The sequence below is a fragment of the Gymnodraco acuticeps genome, unplaced genomic scaffold, assembly GCF_902827175.1.
Source record: "Gymnodraco acuticeps unplaced genomic scaffold, fGymAcu1.1, whole genome shotgun sequence".
NCBI lineage: Eukaryota > Metazoa > Chordata > Actinopteri > Perciformes > Bathydraconidae > Gymnodraco > Gymnodraco acuticeps.
The window spans coordinates 1-25,928 of NW_022991656.1; the positions used below are offsets into that span (position 1 = coordinate 1).

Below are 25,928 nucleotides of genomic sequence, written 5' to 3' on the forward strand. Positions count from 1 at the left end.
CACACAGGAGAGAGAGACGACAGAGGACAGAGAGAGAGACAGAGAGAGAGAGAGAGAGAGATTTCCTGTGAATATTAAACTACTCTCCACAAGTTTTTCTGACAAAGTGGAGCCTTTTTAGATAAAGTTACATTTTCAGATTTAGAGTGGACACTGAATTGAGATGTTATGTTTCAAAGGCGCTCTGTGAAGCTCATTGTCAGGTTCATACAGTGTTAACAAAGGTGCAGTTTATTTACTACACCTTACACTTCCATTCCCTACACTCTTAACGTATATAACAACCTGCTTTATATTGTGTCTAAAGCCCTTCAATAGTGTTTTATTGTCAGAGTATATAGATTTGTTTATCTTCACCGTCTACTGGATATTTTCTACTTGTTAATGCTGTTTTAATTCTATTTTGAGATGTCTAAATTCTAGTATTGTTTATTTCTACTCTTTCATTTACTTATGTGCAATGTCTTGTTTTGTTGTTGTTGTTTTTTATACTGCTGCAACGCAAACATTTCCCAATTTGGGATCAATAAAGTTCCTCTTATCTTATCTTTTGTATGTTGTGCCTCTAGACAAAACAAAACGAAATGCTGCAAGAAGTTTCAGAAACTCCACGCATTTCGCCTAATGGAAATGTTTTGGGCCGTTGTAGCACGTTTGCACCCTTTGGCCATCGTGCTCCTTTGTTCAATAAAGACATACATTTAAGAAAAGTCAAGCAAAGAGACTCAACATATGGTAAAAAAGGTTAAAGAGACAGGTTACTTAGTTGCATTTAGTGCATATAATTCAATCATTTCCCCTTTTGGGTCAAGATAATCATGCAATAACATTTTAAATGATGTCAGCCCTGGCTTTTTTTAATGTTTCTGATCCAGTTACACCGAAAAAAGTGGAGTGTGCACATCTGGAGACTCCACTTGTTCTGTTCTCTTCACTGTGAGTGTGGCCAGTCTGTGTCACTGTGTTCACACGCTCCCTGTCCGAACCAGCCTCCCAGGGGGAAACTGTGTGTGTGTGTGTGTGTGTGTGTGTGTGTGTGTGTGTGTGTGTGTGTGTGTGTGTGTGTGTGTGTGTGAGTGTGTGTGTTGCTGTGCATGTTTATGTTAGCCAACATCTAATTGGCTGCTCTCCTGGGTGTAGATGTATCAGACAGATAGAAAGATATAAGATATAACCCAGCAGGGAGGGCGATGGAAGTGGTATAGGAGAGAAAATAACAAGGTTACTGCAGACAGGATAAGGTGTGTGTGTGTGTGTGTGTGTGTGTGTGTGTGTGTGTGTGTGTGTGTGTGTGTGTGTGTGTGTGTCTGCTCCTGGTCGATATTGTATTGCATGAGCTTTGCGCAACTGGGTCTGTAATAATGAGCTCCAGTGAAATGTGCAGATCCTTAGGGTGAGTATGTGAGTACTGCATCTACGCAAGAAAATATATACCTCCAGTACTGCAGCAAGGGGAAGTGTGTGTGTGTGTGTGTGTGTGTGTGTGTGTGTGTGTATATGTGTGTGTGTCTCCGTGTGTGTGTGTGTCTCTGTGTGTGGTGTCTCTGTGTGTGTGTGTGTCTCTGTGTGTGTGTGTGTGTGTGTGTCTGTGTGTGTGTGTGTCTCAGTGTGTGTGTGTGTGTGTGTGTGTGTGTGTGTCGGTGTGTGTGTCTGTGTGTGTGTCTCCATGTGTGTGTCTCTGTGTGTTTGTGTCTCTGTGTGTGTGTGTATCTCCGTGTGTGTGTGTCTGTGTGTGTGTGTGTGTGTGTGTGTGTCTGTGTGTGTGTGTGTGTGTGTGTGTGTGTGTGTCTGTGTGTGTGTGTCTCCGTGTGTGTGTGTGTCTCCGTGTGTGTGTGTCTGTGTGTGTGTGTCTCTGTGTGTGTGTGTCTCTGTGTGTGTGTCTCCGTGTGTGTGTGTCTCCGTGTGTGTGTGTGTCTCTGTGTGTGTGTGTCTCTGTGTGTGTGTCTCCGTGTGTGTGTGTCTCTGTGTGTGTGTCTCCGTGTGTGTGTCTCCGTGTGTGTGTCTCCGTGTGTGTGTGTGTGTCTCTGTGTGTGTATCTCTGTGTGTGTGTCTCCGTGTGTGTGTCTCTGTGTGTGTGTGTGTGGGATACTTACAACTTTTTGTTTCTTTACCGCCTCTTCACATACGTGCATCCCTCTCGACTCCTCCACCTCGACCAACCCCAGGTACTGCGGAGAAAAGAGATCAGAAATATTCATATTTAAATAAAAACACCCCAAATTTCACTTTACTTTGTTTTTGCAATTCACTTCAGCAAATAACGCTGATTGAGCTGAAAACCAAAGGAAAAGTGACCTAAAACAAACAGTGCCTCATTAGTGCCCATCAGCGTTTACATGAGTGTCTTACATATTGACAGGAGCAGCTAATAAGCAGCCATACAGGATGTAAAGCCACACACTGCTGCTGATAACAAGGAGAGGAGAAAGAGAGACACTATGATAATTTATCGCCTCTCATCCCCTGTTGTTGTCTCTCGTGCATTCTGCTGTGTACGGAAAGCCCACAGGGACATAATTAAAGCTCCCCGTTGGTGAAAAGCCAAGAATAAGTTATTAAGTTATCGGTCCAGGAACTAAAATGTAATCAATATGGGAAGTGTGGCGGATCCATCTATGAGAGTTTTGATATAATGATGTTTATAAAGAGGCAGCAGTAGCTTAGCCTGTAGGGACTTATCTTATCTGCTCTCAGGCAGCAACAACCTGGCAGCCTCCTCGCTCGGACACCTCTCTATAAAAACAGTTGTATGTGTGTATTTGTGCTGAATATACTGTATATGTGACCTGCTCTATCGAAATCAGTCACATTGACCCGAAGACACATTTTGAGTTGTATTCACCATTGGAAAGAGGAGATTCCTAATGATGAGCGCATGAACAGTGTTTTCTCTCCTCTGGCTGTGTTGTAAATTCCCCTTGTTTTCCTTAATATTATTTATATTTTAATCAGGCACATTTAGGGACTGCTAAAGTAGCACAGCTGCGGGTCCTCACTCTGTTTACACCATGGATGTATAATAAGAACTGGATACAGTGAGAGTTGCTCATTGGCGCATGAAGACAAAATGGCCCAACTTTTGAGAGAGCGAAATGTCACGAAAGTATTCATATAATCATATAATCCGTTCTTATCGTGCATCCATGGGTAAAGGTAAACTCATGTATTGCTGAACACGTCACATGAACGTGCCGGGCGGCGCAGTCCCGTGGGTTAGATCCGCGTTCATAATGCCGAGGGAAATAACTGAGAATAACGTTATTAGCACATTTTACAACTTGAGGGACGAATGTTTTTAATAAGGGCTATAAACGTTTATACTGGGTTGTTTAGTTTTTAAAAAAGTATCCAACGATTTACAGACCACTCTTTCCCGATGTTAGTCAATGGAGAAAAGTCTTTCCGGGCCCAGCGATTCATACGGAAGTGTAGTACCACCGTTTGGCCAGCACGAATATTTTCTTCAGAGTCCAACGCACTTCCTGGGGGCTTGGTTTACACATGTGCGTTCACGTCAGGACATTATTGCGGTCGCATCGTCCCAGAGAATGCGTTAGTGAAGAATAAATAATTCTCTACTCTACATTGTCATTATCTTCATCCTCATCATCCCCATTCAACATCCTGTAGGTCAGTGTTTCTCAAACTTTTTCATACCAAGGACCACTTAACCAATAAAAAAACACTCGCGGACCACCTAACTCCACAAATATCCAAAAACACATCGTTTTTTACAAATCGCCTGAAAATTGTACAAACAAGTGGCAACATGTGTGATGAAGGTGCTTATTTGGGCTATATCATGCAATCGAAAGTGAAACTTAAGCTCGTTCCATTGCGGAGATATTCCCGCGAGAGTGCGAAAAACTTAAATAAATTTATTTATTTCAAATGTGAAATTTTACCAATATACTCACGGACCACTAGGGGGCGCTCACGGACCACCAGTGGTCCGCGGACCACACTTTGAGAAGCACTGCTAGGTGATTCTACATCAAAGATGATGTGTTCTGTATTGATGATCAGCACCAAGCTAATATTAAGTCCAAAGACTGCATTTCCTGTCTCCGTGTCAACTCTCTAACCGGACTGCTGTTTTGGATAAAGCGGCTCCAGCACAAACATCACAACACACACACACGCACACACACACACACACACACACACACACACACACACACACACACACACACACACACACACACACACACACACACACACACACACACACAGGCGTGCAGGAAGAGAGATCAACAGAAACACTCTGAGGCGTGTGTGTAATGTAAATGAAACAGATCGAGTGGCTTTTATGTTATGTGAGGCATGCACCCTCTGTCACACACACACACACACACACACACACACACACACACACACACACACACACACACACACACACACACACACACACACACACACACACACACACACACACACACACACACACACACACACACACACACACACATGTTGGGCCCCATGAAAAGATATCACATTGGTTACTTAAACATTTCTTAATGTTCTAAAATAGTTTGGGCCCCTGTCAGTCACGGGCCCTTAGAATCTTCATAACTTTTCACCCCCTTACGGCACCCCTGTACACACACACACACACACACACACACAAACACACACACACACACACACACACACACACACACACACACACACACACACACACACACACACACACACACAAACACACACACACACACACACACACACACACACACACACACACACACACACACACACACACAGGCATTAATAGTGCATGACTCGTGAATACATTCAGGAAGAAAATGGAGAGTTTGTTAAAAAATATATATAATGAAGCGGGGAAGGAGGAGGAAAGAAAAGCTGCAAGAACGACACTGAAAGGTTGGTGTTTTTTGTGTTTCCATCTCGAAGCTCCCTCTCGCTGCCTCATGGTGAAACCTCTGGAGCATCAGGAGCCTTTTCCATTAGCTTCCATCTCTTCTTACACTCTCCTCTTCCTTTGTTGTATTTGTCTTTTGCTTCAGGTTTCTCCCTTTAGTCCGCTGCCTTCCTCTCTTTTCACCTCTCTTATCCAATTCCATATCTTTCTCTTGCTGCCTCATTTCATCTCACAATGTCCCCTCATCCCTCACCCTGTCACTTCCTGTTGTCTCCTTATCAACAACCCCACCTCACCATCATTTCCCCCCCCCCCCTTTCTCTTAAAGTTATTGTCTCTGTGGCTCTTCGACAAATCACTTCTGCTCTCGTACGTCACACACTCTCACTGAAGCTGCTTACAGTAAATAGGACCATCAATATTTCCCGTCTTTTTTACATTGATTGCATACTGTAGGAGGCGTGCATCAAATCCAGGCAATCCAGTTTTTTGGAGATGTGAGTAAATAAATGAAGCTCAGCGCAAGTTATTTCAGGAAGACTGGGTGTATATACATTCACTCCGCAGCTGCTTATAATTAGCTCATCACGGCGTTGTCTATCACCTATTACATTCACCTCATTCTCCCGCAGCCAATCACCGAGCTGCAGCCAAACTTTAAAATGGTTCTCCTCTCTCCTGCAGTCAGCTGTGATTTCAGGTGTTCATGCTGCCGCCCGCCTCCTCCTAATCACACCTCCTTTCTAGGGCTGAACGATTAATCGATTTTAAATTGAAATCGCGATTTTTTTTTTTAAATTGTGTGTCAGTCATCCACACCAATCAGAAGTGCTGTGCTCCACATGTACCAGCCATTGTTAATCAATCAGAAGTGGCCCATGATAGAAGGTGATAGACAGATTGATCCAATCACATGCAAAGTATTTTTGAAAGTGCCTGCCCTTTCCAAATGGCTTCCAATGGAGCTTTAGATGGTTTGGTGAAACCAACCACCTGAGTCAGGTTAGTAATGCTCCATCACATGTTTCTATTACAGGGTGCATCTTAAACTGAAGCTTGACTTTAAAGCAACCCAACGGAAGTTTCATGTAAGTTTAATTTTTTCACTCGTAGCTCGGGCTGCGAGGGTGCTAGAGACGGGAGCACGTTGATACGACCTTCCTAGCCGGAGATATGGCCGCATTTTACAATAAACTTCCGTTGGGTCTCTTAAAACAAATATCCCAATTCGAATCGCAATATTTGTCAGAAAAATCGCAATTAGATTTTTTCCCAAAATCGTGCAGCCCTACAGTCCTTTCATCACGTCCAGTGCCAGGAGAGTTAACCCAAAGACCTCATCACACCTCCTCTTCATCCCATCTCCTCATCAAATACAGATCTTCATCATCATCATCATCATCACCAGTGTCTAGACCCCGGGGGTTCCCTATATGCTCACGGCTGCATTTCCCCCTTTAGATATGATTTCAGGATTGGGGTCTAATCGCCAAAGACTTAACATTTATCACATGTGTCAATAAATGTTCTGTTAACCCTCCGGTATCATTCGATTGGACTACGCAAATTAGTCATTCGAGACAAAAATGTCCACTGCAAAAGACTTTGATAAAAACATTATATTAAAAAAAAATGTTCACAACTTTTTTGGGTTCAATCTTTAAAGCAACTTCCGCCCTAATAAAAATAACTTTTTTCACGACACTGTGTCTCAGGGCATCTTAATATTTAAGAACCTATTAATGTGTTATACCAGATTAACGGGAATAATCTCAGCTAACTGACGATACAAACAATTTTTACCAAAACAAAACACAAGTTTTATAAGAAGCATCTAAATGACCCCTGAGCGAACAATTCTAACGCACTTTGGCACAGAACTCAAGATAAAGATACCCTTATTACTTATCGTAGCTGCACATACAAGATATCCGATTAAAGCTGAGATTCCACAGATTATTTAGGTATATATATCATCACTGAGTAATCCGAACTCGCGACAGGGGAAGCAAACACAGACATCACAACACGTACCTTTACGTAGCTTTTACGGGAGACCGTCTCACCGTAGCTGTCAATCTGATTAAAAGACGTGTTCAATGGCATTAAAACCAGAAAAAACGCGGCTGAATCGGTTGATCCATAGGTTGATAATGTTTCTGTGGAATAATTTTTTTTAATTTATAATCCATATTTCCATTTTTATGTAAAAATCGGAGAGTAAAAGTTAGCTGCTAATGGTAGCCACCAGAGTTATCGCAGCTTCCGGTTTTGGCTATGCGTCATGCTCACACACACACATGACCAAATAAGGAGTATGTGGGAGTTCCCCTCGATTCCATTGGCTCTGACGGTTAGAAAGAGATGTCAATCAGCAAAATCGAGCAAGGGGGGCCAGAGATAGGTCAAATCCACCCAAATGACCCCAGAAGTGTTTTTTTTTTGCTAAATCTCTCTAAAAAGGTCAAATTTCACTTGTTTTGCATCAATCTTGATACAGGGTACTTATTATATGTTGTAGTTTGGATTCCTAAAGCTTTTAGTCTAGTCTTTTTTTGGACGGACACAATAATTTACATTTTTTTACTGTGTTCAATCTGAATTTACTTTAAAATAAAGACATCTATATTGATTCTGACACTTCTACATCCAACTCACAGGTTTAACCTTGCTTTGAGAAAAAAGATTATTAATTTACCCCTTTTATAAGGGAAGATATGGTCATGTGTTCTGGGAATGTCATTTTCGAGCCTGAGACCTGAAAAACAGGACCTTTAAATTACTAAACAAACATGACATGACTTAAAATGAAGTCTCTCCTGATTGAAATAGCAAAAGCTTTCATTCCCATGTTGCCAACATCAAAGGCAACCAATGCTAAGGTCAATGTTTACAGAGTGCATGCTAAACTAAGCTAAATATATAGCAGACAAGAATATATGACGTGTAAATTCAGCATTTTGGACGGATGTGTCACAGATTCAGGGTTAGCTGTTCTTCTGTGATGTTGGAGGGCAACGTGCTGAATAAATGAGGATCCAGTGCACTTGTTATTTCACAACGTCCTCAAACAGGATGTACTGGCAGGAGTTGTGATAAATGTACCGCCTCTATCCGGGAAACCTTCATCTGCCCTTTGAGCGTGACCTTGTGATTTATTTAGCTGAGCTTTGTGTTACTAAAGATACTCCTGTTTGTATTCAGTAGCTTAGGAGATATACATGACAAATTATTTGTTGATTATATATTGTATTATTAACCTGAATCTTCAACTTGCAATAATTGCCTCTGTAATGTAGTGGAGTAAAAGTATATAATAATCAGTAAATATAAATAAAAGTGCCACAAAATTACACAAAAATACATTACTTGAGTAAATGTAGCTACTGTGCCACTGAGAACATAATTATTCTCCTCATTGTCAGGTTCATATCAGTATGTAGTGTCTCTCCTGTGACATGTCTCCATGCTTTCATGTTCAAAAAGCTCTTTATTTCTCTCATACTGTCTCTTTTCACCCTCTGTCTGAAACCAGAGCCCAGTCTGCTCTGATTGGTTAGCTGGCAGGCTCTGTTGTGATTGGTCAACAGCTTAGAGATGTCCCGCCCCTTAGTCTATCACATACAATGTGTTGGAGCGCTAGCCAATAGAAGCGTAAGTGTAACATAGTGATGTCATTATGTTCCAGAAGTAAACAAAGGAGTTGCAGACCATTTACATGCAGAAAAAACCTATATAACACACTACAGGAAAGAGAAAACCCAAAAGCATAATAGGGGCGCTTTAAAGGTCCCCTATTATACTGTTTTTCATCAATATATTACAGGTCTCAGATATATACAGAGCCTGTCTCTGATTGGCTGAAACACCAAACAGATCATTGCAGCATTACCCATAATCCCCTCTTTTTCAGCCCTGTTTCCAAAGTGCTGATTCTCTCTCTGTTACTTTAGATGAAAATAAGGAGCCCCTCCCCACGCCCCTCTGAGAGACATTTGGTTACAAAGAACACAATGGTGCTCTAGGAGGAGATTCAGGTGATAAGGGGGGGGGGGGGTTACCTTGGTTGCTGATTGGCTAATGGTTACACAAGACAAAACATCGTTATGACATCATAAAGTGGCCAAAATCTGATCAGCTCATTTTCAGACAGGTTTTTATAGAAATGGATCAAAAAGAGAGAGAATCTTTGTTCCTGAAACTTTCAGAGTGTCTTTCCACAGAGGGGACACATGTTGATGTAGAAGAGACATGAAGAAGAGGGGACACATGTTGATGTAGAAGAGACATGAAGAAGAGGGGACACATGTTGATGTAGAAGAGACATGAAGAAGAGGGGACACATGTTGATGTAGAAGAGACATGAAGAAGAGGGGACACATGTTGATGTAGAAGAGACATGAAAAATAGGGGACACATATTGATGTAGAAGAGACATGAAGAAGAGGGGACACATGTTGATGTAGAAGAGACATGGAGAAGAGGGGACACATGTTGATGTAGAAGAGACATGAAGAAGAGGGGACACATGTTGATGTAGAAGAGACATGAAGAAGTGAGGACGCATGTTGATGTAGAAGAGACATGGAGAAGAGGGGACACATGTTGATGTAGAAGAGACATGAAGAAGAGGGGACACATGTTGATGTAGAAGAGACATGAAGAAGAGGGGACACATGTTGATGTAGAAGAGACATGAAGAAGAGGGGACACATGTTGATGTAGAAGAGACATGAAGAAGAGGGGACACATGTTGATGTAGAAGAGACATGAAGAAGAGGATTCTGCATAATAGGTGACATTTAAAGCATGCATTATATGGAAGAGGGTTTAGGGTACTCACTCTGACGGGGAAGTTACATTTCCCCTTTCGCACCGCCTCCTCGTCCGCCTGCCACTGGTGGGGTCTGCTGGCCTCGGGCACGTAGGTGGGCTTCTTCCTCCGGAGGCTCTGCCGCAGCTTGTTCATCTCCGGGGTCTCGTGCTCCCTGGTACTGAGGATAGGAAGAGAGACACGGATTAGTTTTGTAGAAAAGCATAGAGGTTGCAGGTTAGCGCAGTGTCTTAGTGATTAAGTTCTCTTTTTCAACGGGAAACAAGAAGCATTCACAGGAACACAAACAGCTCAAAACAAGTTCAACAAATCATTAAACTCATATTTTAAAAAATCAGATAATAAAGCTTATATTTCATTGTGTTAATTGTAAAAGGCGCATAGTAACAAAAACTACATCTGCCCCATTACCCTTTATTGTTTAGTTTTTTAAATATTTTTAATAATTTCAAAGATTTTATTTCTTATTTTTTAATATTGAATTATTATTATAATTTTTCTGTATTATTTTATATTAACATTTTACTGTTGATGATTGTTTTATTTTATTTACATTTTATTTGTGTTATTCCTTTATCTTTAATATTTTCCTACTTTTAACATTAACAGTATTGGGCTTGTAAAGACACGGCATTATATAAATAAAGATTGATTGATTGAATGATTCATAGTGCTTACATGAGACACAATGCATACAGTATCATGCTGCCCCTAGCAACATGCCACATCTTATCATTAGGCTTTATCATTAATATATTACTATCTTAATCTTTTGATGCTTTTTCTTGCAACTGAATTGAACATTTATGAGTCCTAGTAGTCGCAAATAAAACACATAAAAAGTAATTCTTATGCTTCACAGGGTTAAAAGCTGTAGTGTGAAACAGTACGGCTCATTAAGACCTAATTAAATGCAACAAACTAGAATTTAAATAAATGCAGCTTGAGAGCGCAGAGCAGAAAGTGTAGTGCTGTGTTTCATGCAGGATTACGAGTGAAGTGGGACGGATTTCATTGATTAAACTGCAGCTCGTTACTCAATAATCTTCCTTTATGAACATTATCAGAGCGCCACGACGCTCCATTGATTCTCCATTCACAGACAGACTGTACAAATCTCACAGGTACAAGGTTAACGCTAATGAACACAAAGCATAGGGAGTGCTTTCATCTCTCCAAGAAACATCAGGACACACACACACACACACACACACACACACACACACACACACACATACCATGTATACATCACTTCAGGGGACATTGCATTGACTTACATGCATTTCCTGGAGACTTATCCTGACCTTAACCATAACCAACACCTGCCTAACCCTTACCCTTAACCCTTACCCTAACCCTAACCAAGTCTTCACTCTAAAATTAATGAATCCCCTCATGAGGACCTCCAATTTGTCCCCATAAGGGAGGCGAGTCCCCACACGTGACTATGTAAACAGATTTAGGTCCCCACAAGTATAGTAATGCTAGGCCACACACACACACACACACACTCCTCTGCGCTGCTTAATTAGTCCATGCAGCCCGCTGGCCTGCTGCACATTTTCCAGCACAATGAAACATGAATCCATCCGAACATGACCCGCTTAAAAATGATAATTACTGTTTTCATTCCTCCACATTCACATCCCGCCTTCATCAGAAGATTTAGAGTACGACAAAAACATCTCTTCTCACGTGCGTCCTCTGTTTGAATCAAGAGTGAATTAACTGCATCACCAGCACCTCTGTTATCTGTGTTACAAGTTTGAAATGGGTCTTTTTTACTAAACATTAGTCTCAAGTTTTTCCTGATTTTAAAGCTAAAAATCAGAAAGAAATCAGATTTTAGAGAAAAAAGTCAGAATTCTGAGGAAAAATACAGAATTTTGAGATTTTCAGGTAAAATGTGGATCATATCCCAAAGCATATTTTCTCATAATCCTCTTCCATACATGTCTCTTTTCTTAATCTGAATACTTGTTCTTCTTACCGGTTGGTTGCCCCATGAGCTGGCATCCTGTTAAAACGGGGAATGAAAACAAAAAAATATTACACTGAAATGTAACGTCCATAATCTCATCTGTTCACTATAAGCAAATCTTCTCTCTGCTCTGCCACACACAGACTTTACAAGCAAATATATACACACACACACACACACACACACACACACACACACACACACACACACACACACACACACACACACACACACACACACACACACACACACACACACACACACACACACACACACACACACACACTCTCATCACTTCTCATCATCACTGCTATGTTACTGGTAATGGGAGCCAAAGGCAGGCGTGCAGGAAAAGAGATCGACACACACACTCTCTTGGGCGTATGTGTAATGCAAATGAAACAGATCGAGTGGCTTTTCTGGCATGTGAGGCATGCACCCTCTGTCACACACACACACACACACACACACACACACACACACACACACACACACACACACACACACACACACACACACACACACGCCTCTGCAGCTCGATACACACACATACTGTATCTGGTGCCAGTCATTTCTGGGCAGAGCAGCAGCTGACTGGCACCTGGCTGGCAGCAACTGCGTGTGTGTGTGTGTGTGTGTGTGTGTGTGTGTGTGTGTGTGTGTGTGTGTGTGTGTGTGTGTGTGTGTGTGTGTGTGTGTGTGTGTGTGTGTGTGTGTGTGTGTGTGTGTGTGTGTGTGTGTGTGTGTGTGTGTGTGTGTGTGAAGGGGTATATACAAGCTGGTGTGTAATAAAGGTGGAGGATATTTGGGACGAGGGGGGCGAGGGAGATGCTGGTTAGAGATGACATGAGGCCGTGTAAGTGCTCTGATATGTTTTGGGACAGCAGCAGGAGAGGAGGAGTAAGAGGATCGGATGCCAGCCACAGGAGGAACCCACAGATATTAAATCAAATGAGCTGAGGAGACGGAAAACTGACGGATAATTGAAGAAATGTGGGGAGAAAATGAGGTTGAATCACACCTAATTATCCTGTTGATCACACATGAATCATCCAGCTGTAATTACATGGAAATGTGTGATTTGACAGCAAAAAGACAATAAGAATATCTCTTTTGAAAATCTTTGGAGTATTGGGGAACTGTTACAGCCTTATTTGTTTAGTTTGAATCATGAGTCTTTTATTTATTTTACCCCTTTATTTGTTGTCTTATTATTGTTGTCTCTTATTTATGAACTATACATTTTGTTTAAGAGAAAGAGAGCTTGAGCTCATTTCATTGCCTTTAGATACACAACTTGAATTATGACAACAACTTACTTCCAACAATTCATGGGTTCAGAAAGAAATCAGCAAACCAGCATTTTGAGGGAGATGTGTGATGACAAGCAGCAAAATGAAACATCCCACATGTTTTTACACCAGTTTCAAGGTCCTTTAACCTTTTATTGAAAACATGAACTACCTTAATCCTGTTCATCTACTTTTGACGACATACTTTTATATTTTCATTTGTCACGACACATATTTCTCTGTACTGCAGGCTGACACCAACGTTATTATAGCACCTACAGTAATAACATTTATCCTAGGCGTATTCTTTTTATCTTGTAAAGTGACAAGGTTAAGCACTCAACTTAGATTAAAAACATCTTATACAATCTTTCACTTTATGGTGTCAGACCAAATCACTAAAGCAGACCCTTATTGATCACAAAAGCCCCCGAACATCAGCAAAAAAACAAACCTTTATTTGTTGAAATCATTACAAAAAGCAAAGAATATCTCCACTAAATACCACGTTAAAAAATAGCCCATATGGAGAAATACTCTTAGTGCTTTAGTGTGCCTCCAGGAGGTGTTTATGCTAATGTTCCACCTTAATTACTACCATATATTAAACTTAAACAGTTCTGCTGATGCAGTCATTAATTCTCCAAGATACTCCCGCGAGTCCATCAGCAACTCGTTTCAACTCTTAAGTCACTGTTTCCAATTACGTGTGTTTTGTGAGAAATGCATATTACACGATACACAATGCATCTAGAGCATGACGATCGAAAGTGATGGTGTAGGTATTTATTTTGAATATTTGTAGGTATAGTATAGATTGGGAGTGGATACAAAAACAAAAGAGGAGAGAAGGGAGGAAGAAAAAAAAGAAAACAGATGAGGTGAGAAAATTAGTTTTGTGACACACCCAATTACCCCGCTGCACCGCCATCACTCATCCTGATTTAATTAAATGCAAATATAAGGAGGTTAAGTGGTTTGACACAGACTTTAATAAGCCAGCCGACTAGAATGAGGAAACCAGATGAGGACAGAAACAACACCAACGCTTTGCACACGTTTATTCTCTACCTTTTTAGCTAATTTAAGGGCAAAATCTAGCTTTAAAGGTCCCATGTCATGGCCATTTCCACTGATCATAATTCCATTGTTGAGGTCTACTAGAATAGATTTATATTGTGCAATTTTCCAAACTCAGATTGGTTTCTCACAGCATCTCTGTAAACTACGTGTATTCACTGAATTTCACTCTCTGCCTTTAACGGCTCGTTGTAGCTCCAATAGCTCCAGCCCCCACCCTCCCTGTGAGCACAGTGTGCTCTGATTGGTCGGGACGTTGTGGATCGCGCTGAGCTCCGTGGAGGTGTGGTTTCCTTGTTTAGCGATACATAGCCAAACACAGCCAAACTCACCCTGAGCACACACAAAGTCACAGCCGAAGTAAAAACAATAAGTGTGGCTTGATATTGAGTAAGAAAAAGGTTGATAAACGCTGTGAGAATGGGTCTGCAGAGAGAATGGGTCTGCAGAGAGAATGGGTCTGCAGAGAGAATTTCACCGCGATCCCAACTGTCTGTTATCAGCCTGCAGCCAGGGAGGAGAGATCAGCAGAGCTGCCTGCACTGAGTGTGTGAGGAAGTCCGTGGATTGGTCAATTTGGACCAATCAGCGGGGGCTTAACGTAACGGCTCCGCGGACGTAACGTAACAGCTCCACGGATTGGTCCATTTCGTTCCGGGTACGGTTGACATCATGCGTACCCGGAAGAATCAAATGGACAGTGACGTATCTCCAACGAGGCGTTTTGGGGAGGTCTTTTCTGTGTTAGAGTTTTACTCGCTACAGGGTGTACTTTGAGGGTTTTGACTCTGCAGACCGTTTACATGCATAAAAACCTTCATAACACACAAGGGGACGGGTAATAACCAGAAAAGCATGACATGGGACCTTTAAGGTGTTAAGCAGAGTAATGTATTGATTAGGAAACATCTGGTTAAGTATGAGAGATAAAACTATAAACTCTTTCTTTACTGTGTCCTATATTAGCATTTTACGAAACGTGCTTATTATCGACAGTTAAGAGATTATATAGATTTGCCATGAAATAGCAAATTGATATTTATAAACTTGTATATATTGTGCTTGAGAAATGCTGGGCATGGTAGCTGTTTAAACCTGTTAGCATCATTAATGCTAAGCTAAGCTAACATGATGCTGGCTTTCTTGTAACATAAGAGTGATGCAGGAATGACACATTGTTGACAATTCAGAAGTTAGCACCGTTAATGGGATTATTCCATTGTTGTACCTGTGGAGGCTATTTTTATACAACATTAGAAAGACTGATTCTTATTATTACATTATAAGCTTATTGTGCTCATTTATGTGGCTGTGATTTAGGAATAAATGGACCCAATCACCCCCCCCCCCCCCCCCAAGTTTTGATGGGGAGGATAGGAACGACGGGAAAAGTTACATGAGAAAGTGTTTAGCTTGCAATATTGAAAGTACCAAGGTCAGGTGCAGAGGCTGAGAGAACACAAAGAGGTAGTCAGAACAACACATCGCACCGGCCTTGACTTTGTATGAGAGCCGCGCTCCCCCGCAAAGCTAGGAAGCAATATTATGGTTTTCCGCTATATCTGAAGAAACGTTAGAGAAAACAAATTACGTATGATAGAGACAGAGTAGGGAGGGACTTCCACAGGCCGGCCGAATGCTGATAGGAGGATCGTGTTGCCAAGAGACTCTATCTGAGTCTGTGCACCAACCAAAGAGAAGTCTAAACCGCGGTATCTCTTCATCTAGTCTTGACCAATCATAAATGTACGGGCAACGCCCTGTGTAATAAAATGTATTGTCGCACGAGGTTCGAGGCTCTTGACGGATTTGGTGGTTACAGATTACAGCTTTGCTGCCTGTGATTCCCAAAGACGTGACGAGTCTTTGGTCAAGTAATATATATCTTTTGCTCTCTTTACAATAAATAGTTAAACTTAGAAGTTGTCTGTCTTTTCTGGAATTCTGAACCCGACATACCAGTAGAATATATCCAACGTTATATATAAAGAAGCTACATTATGGTCACATGACTTCATGCAACCACAGCTAAGCTAACGGCGGCTAGACGTTTAGTAGTCTCAGTTAGCCTCTTGTTCGTATGATACAGACATTCACCATAGGGATATTTACCAAAATGTTTCATGTTGTAGCACAAAATATAAAAATCTCTTAAGCTTGTGTTAACCACAGACCTTTTTCTTGACGGCCCGTCCACACAGCGGCGTGCGTTGAAGCTTCCAACGCTTCTGCCCATTCACTTTGAATGGGGTGACGTCACTTTTAGCCGAACTGCATTTTGGGAAGCGACGTGGAGCGTTGCTGGCGTTGCTCGCTTCAAAAGTTGAGCAATGTTCAACTTTTGGCGCCTCGGCAGAAGCGTCAGCCAATGAAATCCCGATTATGCAAATCTGCCAGTACAAGCGCTAGCCAATCAAACCGCGTGTATGCTGGGAGAGACTACGCAGGTCATTTCCTCATATTCAAACAAATGGAGGGAAAATTCATTATAGCGGTAGTGAATCACCCGGTGCTGTATGATCAGTCTCTGTTCATCTACCGGGATACAAACCGGAGGAGCGAGGCATGGAGGGAGGTGGCAGAGACAGTGGATGAAACTGGTAGGTTTTCGCCTGTTTAGGGATTTTATATCCAGTTTACTTCGTTTTAACATTGCTATTGCTTTGTATGTCGGGGGCGGGAGATTCATGTGATTGGTTGTTGGTCGCGTTGGTCGCAAAAAATCCCAAAGCTTCAGACACGCCCACCGCTAAGCGTCAACGCACGCTGCTGTGTGGACGCTCCGTGAGAGGAGGGAACCTGAAGTGCTAAAATGCTAACTCATGCTAACGCCTCACATAGCTTTGACCTCACCCACTACAACAAGAACCATCTGGCTAAGCTAAAGGCAGCTAATGTTTGGTGTGATGACGTTTAGTAGCCTCAGTTAGCCGCTTGTTAGCAACCACTGTTTTTAAGACACAGACATTTACAAGGGGGATGGATTTACCAAAATGTTTCATGTTGCAGCACAAAATATCAAAATCTCTTAAGCTTGTGTTAAGTTAACCACAGACATTTTACCACAAACACACTCAAAGAACTTGACCTTGAGAGGAGGGAACCTGAAGTGCTAAAATGCTAACTCATGTCTGGTTTAAGGACTCATTCCCGCACCAGTCTTTTGTCTGTTTCATGTATTTATAATGGCAGGAGGACACCAGACTATGAAGTTGTTCAGTCTGCAGTGAAATCTAGTAGAAAGTCCTTCTCCTGCTGAGCAGCACAGTGTGAAATGAACAGAAATGTGTTTTTAAAGTGTCTTTGATGAAGAGACACATTAGGGTGGAGTTATAACCCAGCATGAACATGTGAACGCCTCACATAGCTTTGACCTCACCCCGCACAACAAGAATCATCTGTACGAATATAAAATAAAGCCCAGAGACAGACCGAGGGGGTGGAAAACATCAGAAACTAAATCTGTAAATCAACGGCACAAATGAAATCCCGCTCTCGTCACAAACCCACGCAAAACTCATGAGCACTTCACTGCAGACTACACAAACACCAGGCCCGCAGCCAAGAAACACATACTTGTTTCAGATCCAGTGTGTGAGTTATCAGCCATCTGGATCGTATTGTTGCGGAGGAGATGGCAAGAGAGATGACTTACGATCTTATGATGCTATGTGGTACACTTTCAAGTCTGTTCATCTGAGTTGACCCTCATTTCATCGCTGCTTCCTCCCCTCTTATTCTACTTCTTACTTTGACTCCAGATCTCCCCTTTCGCTCTGCTCGAGATGCAACGACGGACACAAAGAAGGACCCAGAAGCGAAATGTCTGCAGCTCTGCCAATGTGAATGTGAGGAAATGAGTTTAACAGGAATGAATTTAGCGAGAACGGTTCGTCTACGCGTACAGACTCATAAAATGTGGAGGAAAATATTTAAATACTTTTTCTCCAGCTTGTTAAAGTTGGTTCTTTAACTTTTAGTAAGTGGGGAGAATTGTGTGTGTGTGTCTTTAAAATCAGTGTATTTGTTTGTTTTGGTCATGTTACAGAGTTAATATTAATGTTATATTGAATTTGTACGTGTGTGTGTTCCCTACACATCATCTATGTTGAGACTGCGTGAACTCATGTGTGTCCAGCTGTGTTTCGTTGGAGCCAGATGTGAGTCTGATTGATATCCTTGGCACTCTCACTTTCTTTCACACACACTCATGTACACACACACACAACAGACACACAGACACACACACAGACACACACACACACACACACACACACACACACACACACACACACACACACACCCAGTGTTCCTCCCTGATCCAGATGTTCTGTGTTCAACAGCAGCTAAAAGTTTTTTGGCAAAATGCGACACACTCCACCCTCACACTTTGCTTCTTCTCAAACAGCTGCTCGCAAAACACCTCGTACAGGGAGGGAGAAGGAATGATGCCACACACACACACACACACACACACACACACACACACACACACACACAATAACATGAGTCATTGCCACCTCGCCTTACGGTAAGCCATTATTCTGTGGAGCTCCGGAGAGGCAAGGAGGGGACATCAAGAGGCGGAGCAAGTATCCTAGTGTGTGTGTGTCTGTGTGTGTGTGTGTGTGTGTGTGTGTGTGTGTGTGTGTGTGTGTGTGTGATGATAGTCTTTTCACACATCAAAGAGCAAACCCAAAAAGTTTCTCCATTTTAGATTTTGTGTTAAAGATGGATGTCACAGAAATAGGGTGACATCCTTTTAATTCTTGACTTTTCTTCAACATATTTAGGACTTATGTTGTAGTTACTGTTTAAGCCACTCACACTTCTGAAACATCACACACTTTGTGGCAAGACATACACACACAATCAGTTCTCCTTCATTTATTTTACAACCAGATGTAAATTTCGCTTCAAAGGGGACTCATCTCTCGGCTAATGTGAGACAATATGCAAACAACCGGTTAATAGAATTAAATCAAAAACACATTAGACACACTTACACACAATCCACAGCAATGCTAAGGCTGTAATGATCAATACTGTTATCTTTTTGTGCCACTGTATTTTTGTTGACATTGTTTTTACCATTACAATCAACTGTTTGCTGCTCTCACATTTTGTATGAATGAGTTTCACCACTCAATCCGACAGTCATAGAGCGAGGCAGACCATTTTCTTATGATCATAAAAGTCACACACTTCGGCCCGGCCCATCTGCTCAAACATAAGAGAGTTTGTTATGATACGGTGAAAAAACTGCTACTAATATTTAAGTTCAAAGCTCTCGGAGCAGCAAAAGTGTCTCAAAGACACTTGAGGCAATGCTTTTTCATTTGGTGGATACATATAACAAACAGCATGTGTTCACTCTTCATTGGAATCCATTGAAAAGGCGTTATGCGACACAAAAAAGGTTTATCATGATTGAGGCTGATGGCAGGAGTCTTCTGTTGTGAAAGTGCATCCTCATAGTTAACTGCACTTAATAGGCTTGTTTGAGACAAGCGAGACCTGCGCAGACCTGCGCAATTTCGATCAACGTCTTGCTAGTGCGTTGCATGATGGTTAGTCATTTTGTCCGACCTGCTCTGGAGGCTCGCCTACATGAGACGTTGAAATCTCGCGGCACAAAGACGCCCGCAGCCTTGAGAGCGAGGCGCGGCGAGGCGGCGCAGTTCCTCTCCACGGGCTGCGAAAGCGAAATGCTTGATGGGAAACGACTCGCTGGTATCTCGAGCTGAGCGCTCATTGGTGGTTTTTACCCCGTGCTGCTGATGAAACTCTCCAATTGGCTCGGCAAAAGTTTGTTGTTGTTTTGTGTCAGTTTTACGTCGCCACTTCCATTCCCATTTTTCATCATTGTTCCACAATGTTTATCATCATGAAATTAATATCTATATATTTTATACTATACTTGCACTGCTTACCGTTTTCATACTTTATATATCTTAGCATATTCATACACACTGTTCATACTGCTCACAGGCTGATATCTATGTATTCATACCCCTCACTGTGTATTCATCATTCAATTCATTCTATATTTTATTCTGTAGATTGTGTACATTACTTTTCACTTTACTGCTTGTTGCACCTGGTTAGAAGCTAAACTGCATTTCGTTGTCTCAGTACCTGTAATATGTGCAATAACAATACAGTTGAATCTAATCTTGAGCAGGAACAAATGTATTTACTTAGTACATATCTGACATTAACGATTAAACACATGTGTGCATTCTTTATAAATGCAAACCGAGTCAAGCCGACTCCGGAGGTGGCGGTATGCACCTTCAAGCTGTTTGCAATCCGCCAAAAAACCGAGAGAAGAAGAAGAAGACGAAGCCGACTCCGAGCATGGACTCGGAGCTGTCCGACTTCAGGCGAGCTTTTTGAGACCTCCCCCGGCTGCGATCGGCTATTCTCGTCTACTTTCGAGGCGAGCCGCAACGCGTCTCAAACAAGCCTATTGTAACGGCCCGTCATGAAAAAAATCTTGATGCTGGGCGTGTCTGAAGCTTGGCGATTTTTTGCGAGCAACGCGACCAACAACCAATCACATGAATCTCCTGCCCCCGACATACAAAGCAATAGCAATGTTAAAACGAAGTGAACTGGATATAAAATCCCCAAACAGGCGAAAACCTACCAGTTTCACCCACTATCTCTGCCACCTCCCTCCATGCCTGGTTCCTCCGGTTTGTATCCCGGTAAATATTTCTGGTCGTAAAGAACCGGGTGATTTGCTACCGTAATTTCTCGTGTGGAATATGAGAAAATGAACTGCGGTCTAGCTCTCCCAGCTTGCACGCGGTTTGATTGGCTAGCGCTTGTACTGGCGGGATTTGCATAAACGGGATTTGGGAGCATCAAAAGTTGAACATTGCTCAACTTTTGATGCTCACGATGCTTGCAAAGCCATGCTCCGCTCCCCACAATGCAGTTCGGCGAAGATTCAAAATCTCTACGTCACCCCATTCAAGTGAATGGGCGAAGCTTTGAAAGATTTTTTTCATGCCTGTGTGTGGACGGGCCGTAAGTTGATTTGGATGAGACCATCAGCTAAATGAAATGTTATATCGATTGCGTTGTTGTTGTCTCTGCAGTCTATGAGTTTATCTTCAGAATGAAACAGAAGACAAGAGAGAGAGACTGGTGTCAAAAAGTCAACACGGTTACGCACAGATGCTAATTAGACGGGTAAACGCATCCTGTGCTTCCTCTGCTCCGACCCTCTAATGCAATATTATCTCTAATACCAATTACATTCACTGTGTGTGTGTGTGTGTGTGTGTGTGTGTGTGTGTGTGTGTGTGTGTGTGTGTGTGTGTGTGTGTGTGTGTGTGTGTGTGTGTGTGTGTGTGTGTGTGTGTGTGTGTGTGTGTGTGTGTGTGTGTGTGTGTGTGTGTGTGTGTGTGTGTGTGTGTGTGTGTGCAGGATGGGCGTCATCTTCCATAATGAGATTGAATGACTCTCTGTGACTTGAGAGCATTATCACAGCTGAGAGATGTGTCGTGATCACATGCCTGGATAAAAAGTTACTCAAGCTGCTGATTTGGGATCAGGTCTGTCACGACACTTAGTCTGCAACAAGTTCCTCTTGGTTACAGATGGAGAGTTTAATATACAAACACACACACACGAGCACTGTAACCTCAACCCAAGGAAACACACACACACACACACACACACACACACACACACACACACACACACACACTGCACCTATTATCCTTTTCCTCCAGCTGTATCACAGCACTGTGTCACTGCCCATCCTGCTGTCAACTCCCACCCAACCAGGTTAAGCCTGGAGAAGATTGTGTGTGTGTGTGTGTGTGTGTGTGTGTGTGTGTGTGTGTGTGTGTGTGTGTGTGTGTGTGTGTGTGTGTGTGTGTGTGTGTTTCTGCAGGGAAACATGCATGTTCCCTTGTTTCTTAGAAAGCCTAATCCTGACCTCTTACATCCTTGCATGCATTGCTTTTGTGCACAAACGTCTGTGCATGCTTGTATGCGCTCCTACCTGTGTGTATGCATGTTTGTGTGTGTGTGTGTTTGTGTGTGTGTGTGTTTGTGTGTGTCTCTGAATAGGTTCCAATATGCAAAAGAGAGAAGATTAACATAACAATATCCAAATCCCTCTCTGTCCTTGGAACAGCAGACCAAAAGGGTACAGGGAGCGCTCGCTACATGTGTGTTTCTGATTGTGTGTGTGTGTGTGAATAGCTATGTGTGTGTGTATAACAATATTTGCCTAAATCTCTAAGTGTGTTGAAAAAACAAGGCATTCCAGGCATTTAAATGAAACCACCATGTATTCTCTCTATAATAAAAATAAGTAAAGTAGATCTAATGTTCTAATGATCTAATGTACGGAGCCCCCCTGGTGACATTGGTGGGAAAAATATTAATACGTGTTATTGCGTAATAATTATTGTGTTCCCACGAATTACTAATGCATGGGAACATAATAATAACTAATTTGTGGCCATGCATTATTAATTTGTGGCCACATATTAATATTTTTCTCACCAATGTCACCAGGGTGGCTCCGTAGTTTTCCTATAAGGTGTTACATTTGTCATGTTTAAGCACTGTCTGAATTTTCATGCAGCAACGGAAATGTCTAAACAAAACAGTATTGTAAATGTGGTGATATATATCCAAATGTATCATTACCCCTCTTCTGTATATTCAAAACAGAATACAGCACGTGTCTGCATCCATATCTGCATGGTGTGAGTGATGGGAAAAGTGTGTGGGTGTGTTGGGAAGTTAATCTGAACGCAGTGCGGCGAGGCGTGAAGTGGAGCAGGCTCGTCGATATGCTCCAGTATCATGTTGTCATGCGGTGTTTCCACTTTGTATTCCCTGCTATCAGTCTAGACCAGAGCTGAAGGCCGGCTTATCAACACTCCTCTGATATGACAGCAAGGCCTTCTTCCATCTCTGAGGGAACGAGGTGAGACTCCCAAAGCAGAGACATTATATAATAACTTGACTTTATTCCAGGCAGGAGGAAAAAGAGCTCCATATTTGCCACTAGCTGACACATCCTCAAGGACATGTGTTTCAAACATAATACATGTAGGACACCAGGACTTCACCAAAGTGTCATTCAAGTTTACTTTAGTAGACAAACCACTTCCTTGCTTTGACCGTCAAGATGGATCCATGCCTGCCCAGAATGTCATCTCTTTAAAACATGTGAGAAATTGTCATAATTATCAAAATGATTCTAGAGTTATAGCAAAAAATAAGTGTTTTGTGGGCTCAGTGACCTTTAACCACCAAAGTCTGAACAATGTATCCGAGAGTCCAAGTTCACGTTTGTGACAAATTGGAAGAAATTCACTTTCAAAAGATTCAAAGGATTGAAAAGCTTTATTGTCATCTACAATAGCTACAGAGTAGTTGTTTACATGTAAAGTCCCAGGCTCCTCCAACAATGCAACACAGAATAAACTCAAGACGTAACAAGAAAAAAGGACACAATGGTGCGAGTACAAATAATGAGGTGTTCCTGAGGTGTTGCTTTCACTAGAAAAGAGAAAGGGGTATACAACATGAACTTTTGACGCCTCAAGGCCTCGACTTCACTCGATGAAAAACTTCAAACATCTTAAACACAATGCACCATCACTCAAATGTTTCCCTAGCTGAATAACCTATTGTCGCTGCTGTCATTTCTCAAAGGCTTGTCAACCCCACGCTTGAATTGTACAGATGTTACGTCAGACTCCAGAGTCCGAGGAGAATAATAAAAGTGACCCGGTGTTACTCTGCAGCCTGCATCGCAAGCACTGAACTCTCTCCGTCAAAAATAGTTTTTTTATAGGTTTTTCTGCATTTCAATGGTCCGCAACTGCTTTGTTTACTTCCAGAACAAAGTGACATCACTATGTAACATTCGCACTTCTATTGGCTAGCGCTCCAACACATTGTACGTGATAGGCTAAGGGACGGAACATCTCTAAGCGGTTGACTAATCACAACAGAGCCGGCCAGCACACCAATCAGAGCAGACTGGGCTCTGGTTTCAGACAGAGGGTGAAAAGAGGTGCTGCAGCACAGGCAGTATGAGAACAATAAAGAGCTCTTTGAACATTAAAGCATGGAGACAAGTCACACTGGCATATATGAACCTGAAAATGAGCATAGGGCCTTTTAACGACATAATGCCTGCTTTCTCAGGTCACAAACTTCTCCTCTGTGCCTTTGAAAACAACTCTCTAACATTAGCACACCAAAACATTTAAAACTACTTTTGGTATGCTACAATGCTAGAAACCGACTCGCACTAACATGTGTGTTTTCTATCTTAAGCTCCTCTGCTGAAAATCTACAGTGCATTTCCTCACACACTTTTTTCTTCACTCCAATTATCACGCTTTCCTCCTGACTCTCACACCCCTCCTCTCATCTTCTCCCTCCCGCTGTTCTTCAGTTGTCCTCGTTTCACATTTGTCTGTGGCGTCCGCAATGTTCTCACACTCTGCCTCGCTTTCTTTCTCGTGTGTTGGCCACACACACACACGGCACACATGTCCCTCTCAATTATCTAACCACGAGGGCAGGGAGAGAAAAGAGTGGAAGTGTTGAAGTTGGAAAGAAATCTAAGCGAAACAGTTCAGAAGGGTTGGAGAAACAAGTATATGCTGCTGCGTCAAATCAGTGCATTGCAGGTGCACACGTTCGTATCTGTACATGCACACAAACTGTGGAGGCATTGCCGCGATGCAGGAAAATGTGTGTATCAATGATGCAGGTTTAATCTCTTCCATATGGGGATCAGGGGCTAATGCATCTGCTAAAGCTATTAGCCGCTATGAACCCTGTGGATACACTATTATCAGTTTGGCAGTGACAGAAAATACCACCAGAGCCAATAAACAAACAACAACAAACAAGCGCTATCACTAGCAATAGCATTACAACCCCACATCTGTTACATTTGCGTAATTAAGCCAACAGGGTCAACTTGATGGACAGAAAAACGAGGTGAGGGAAATATAGCCCACTGCTACAGAAACAGTTGACCCAATTTAAAACCAAATCCATCCTAGTGCGCAACACAGAAATGCAGAACAACGCATTAGTGTGTGTGTGCATAAACTACATCAAAACAAAAACACACAGCACTGGACTCACCTGAGTTCAATGGCGTCCCCCATCTCGCCACAATAACTCATGCCACACAGGACCGAGAGCAGATGCAGAGAGGCGTAAAGAAGACAGAGGAAGATGAAGAGGAGGAGGAGAGTGTGTGCTCAGAGAGGAGAGGCAGCGCAGAAACAGAACCACACCTCTTCTTAAGGGATTAACTTGGAAAAAGAAGCCCTTACACACTCTCGCAAAGACCTACAGTAAACACAGTCAAACTGCCCGGCATGCAGTCTGGTAAACACACAAACACAAACTACTACACACACACACACGCACGATAACAGCTGTTCTAAAAATAAAGACAAATCAATGTTTGATGCAGCAAATCCTGGGAGTGAGGGAAGAATGGAGTGGGAGGATAGAAAGAGAGAGAGGACTGAGAGGGAGGGAGGGATGGCTGCTGGTGACACAGTTTCTCTCTCCATCTGTTGTGGCCGCACTGGGCCGGAGTGACCGGGGGAGAGGGCGAGAAAAGGGGCTGCAGCAGGGGGATGGGAGCTGGATCTGGAGGCAGAGGAGCCAGGGGGGAGGAGGGGTCTATGAGGGGAGCAGCCAGTATTAAACTTGTGTTTCTTTATTTTCTATTACGCCTCTTGTAGCACTTTGGGATTACTTTTAGCAATGAAAGGTGCTTTACAAATACAATTTAATATTATTATTATATTCAGTGGGGGAGTGTAACATTTACTAATTTAT

At 42.3% G+C, this 25,928-nt stretch overlaps 1 protein-coding gene across 1 annotated transcript; it reads right to left on the minus strand.

The window, feature by feature from the left end:
- Positions 1–2,093: 2,093 nt before the first annotated feature.
- On the minus strand, positions 2,094–25,567 carry LOC117534386 (numb-like protein; the record flags this gene model as incomplete). The annotated part of the gene is made up of 3 exons (XM_034198571.1): positions 25,218–25,567; positions 9,723–9,873; positions 2,094–2,168 (listed from the first exon to the last, which is right to left on the minus strand). Coding segments are annotated over exons 1-3 (267 nt in total), but the record flags the coding sequence as incomplete, so codon positions are not given.
- Positions 25,568–25,928: the final 361 nt, after the last annotated feature.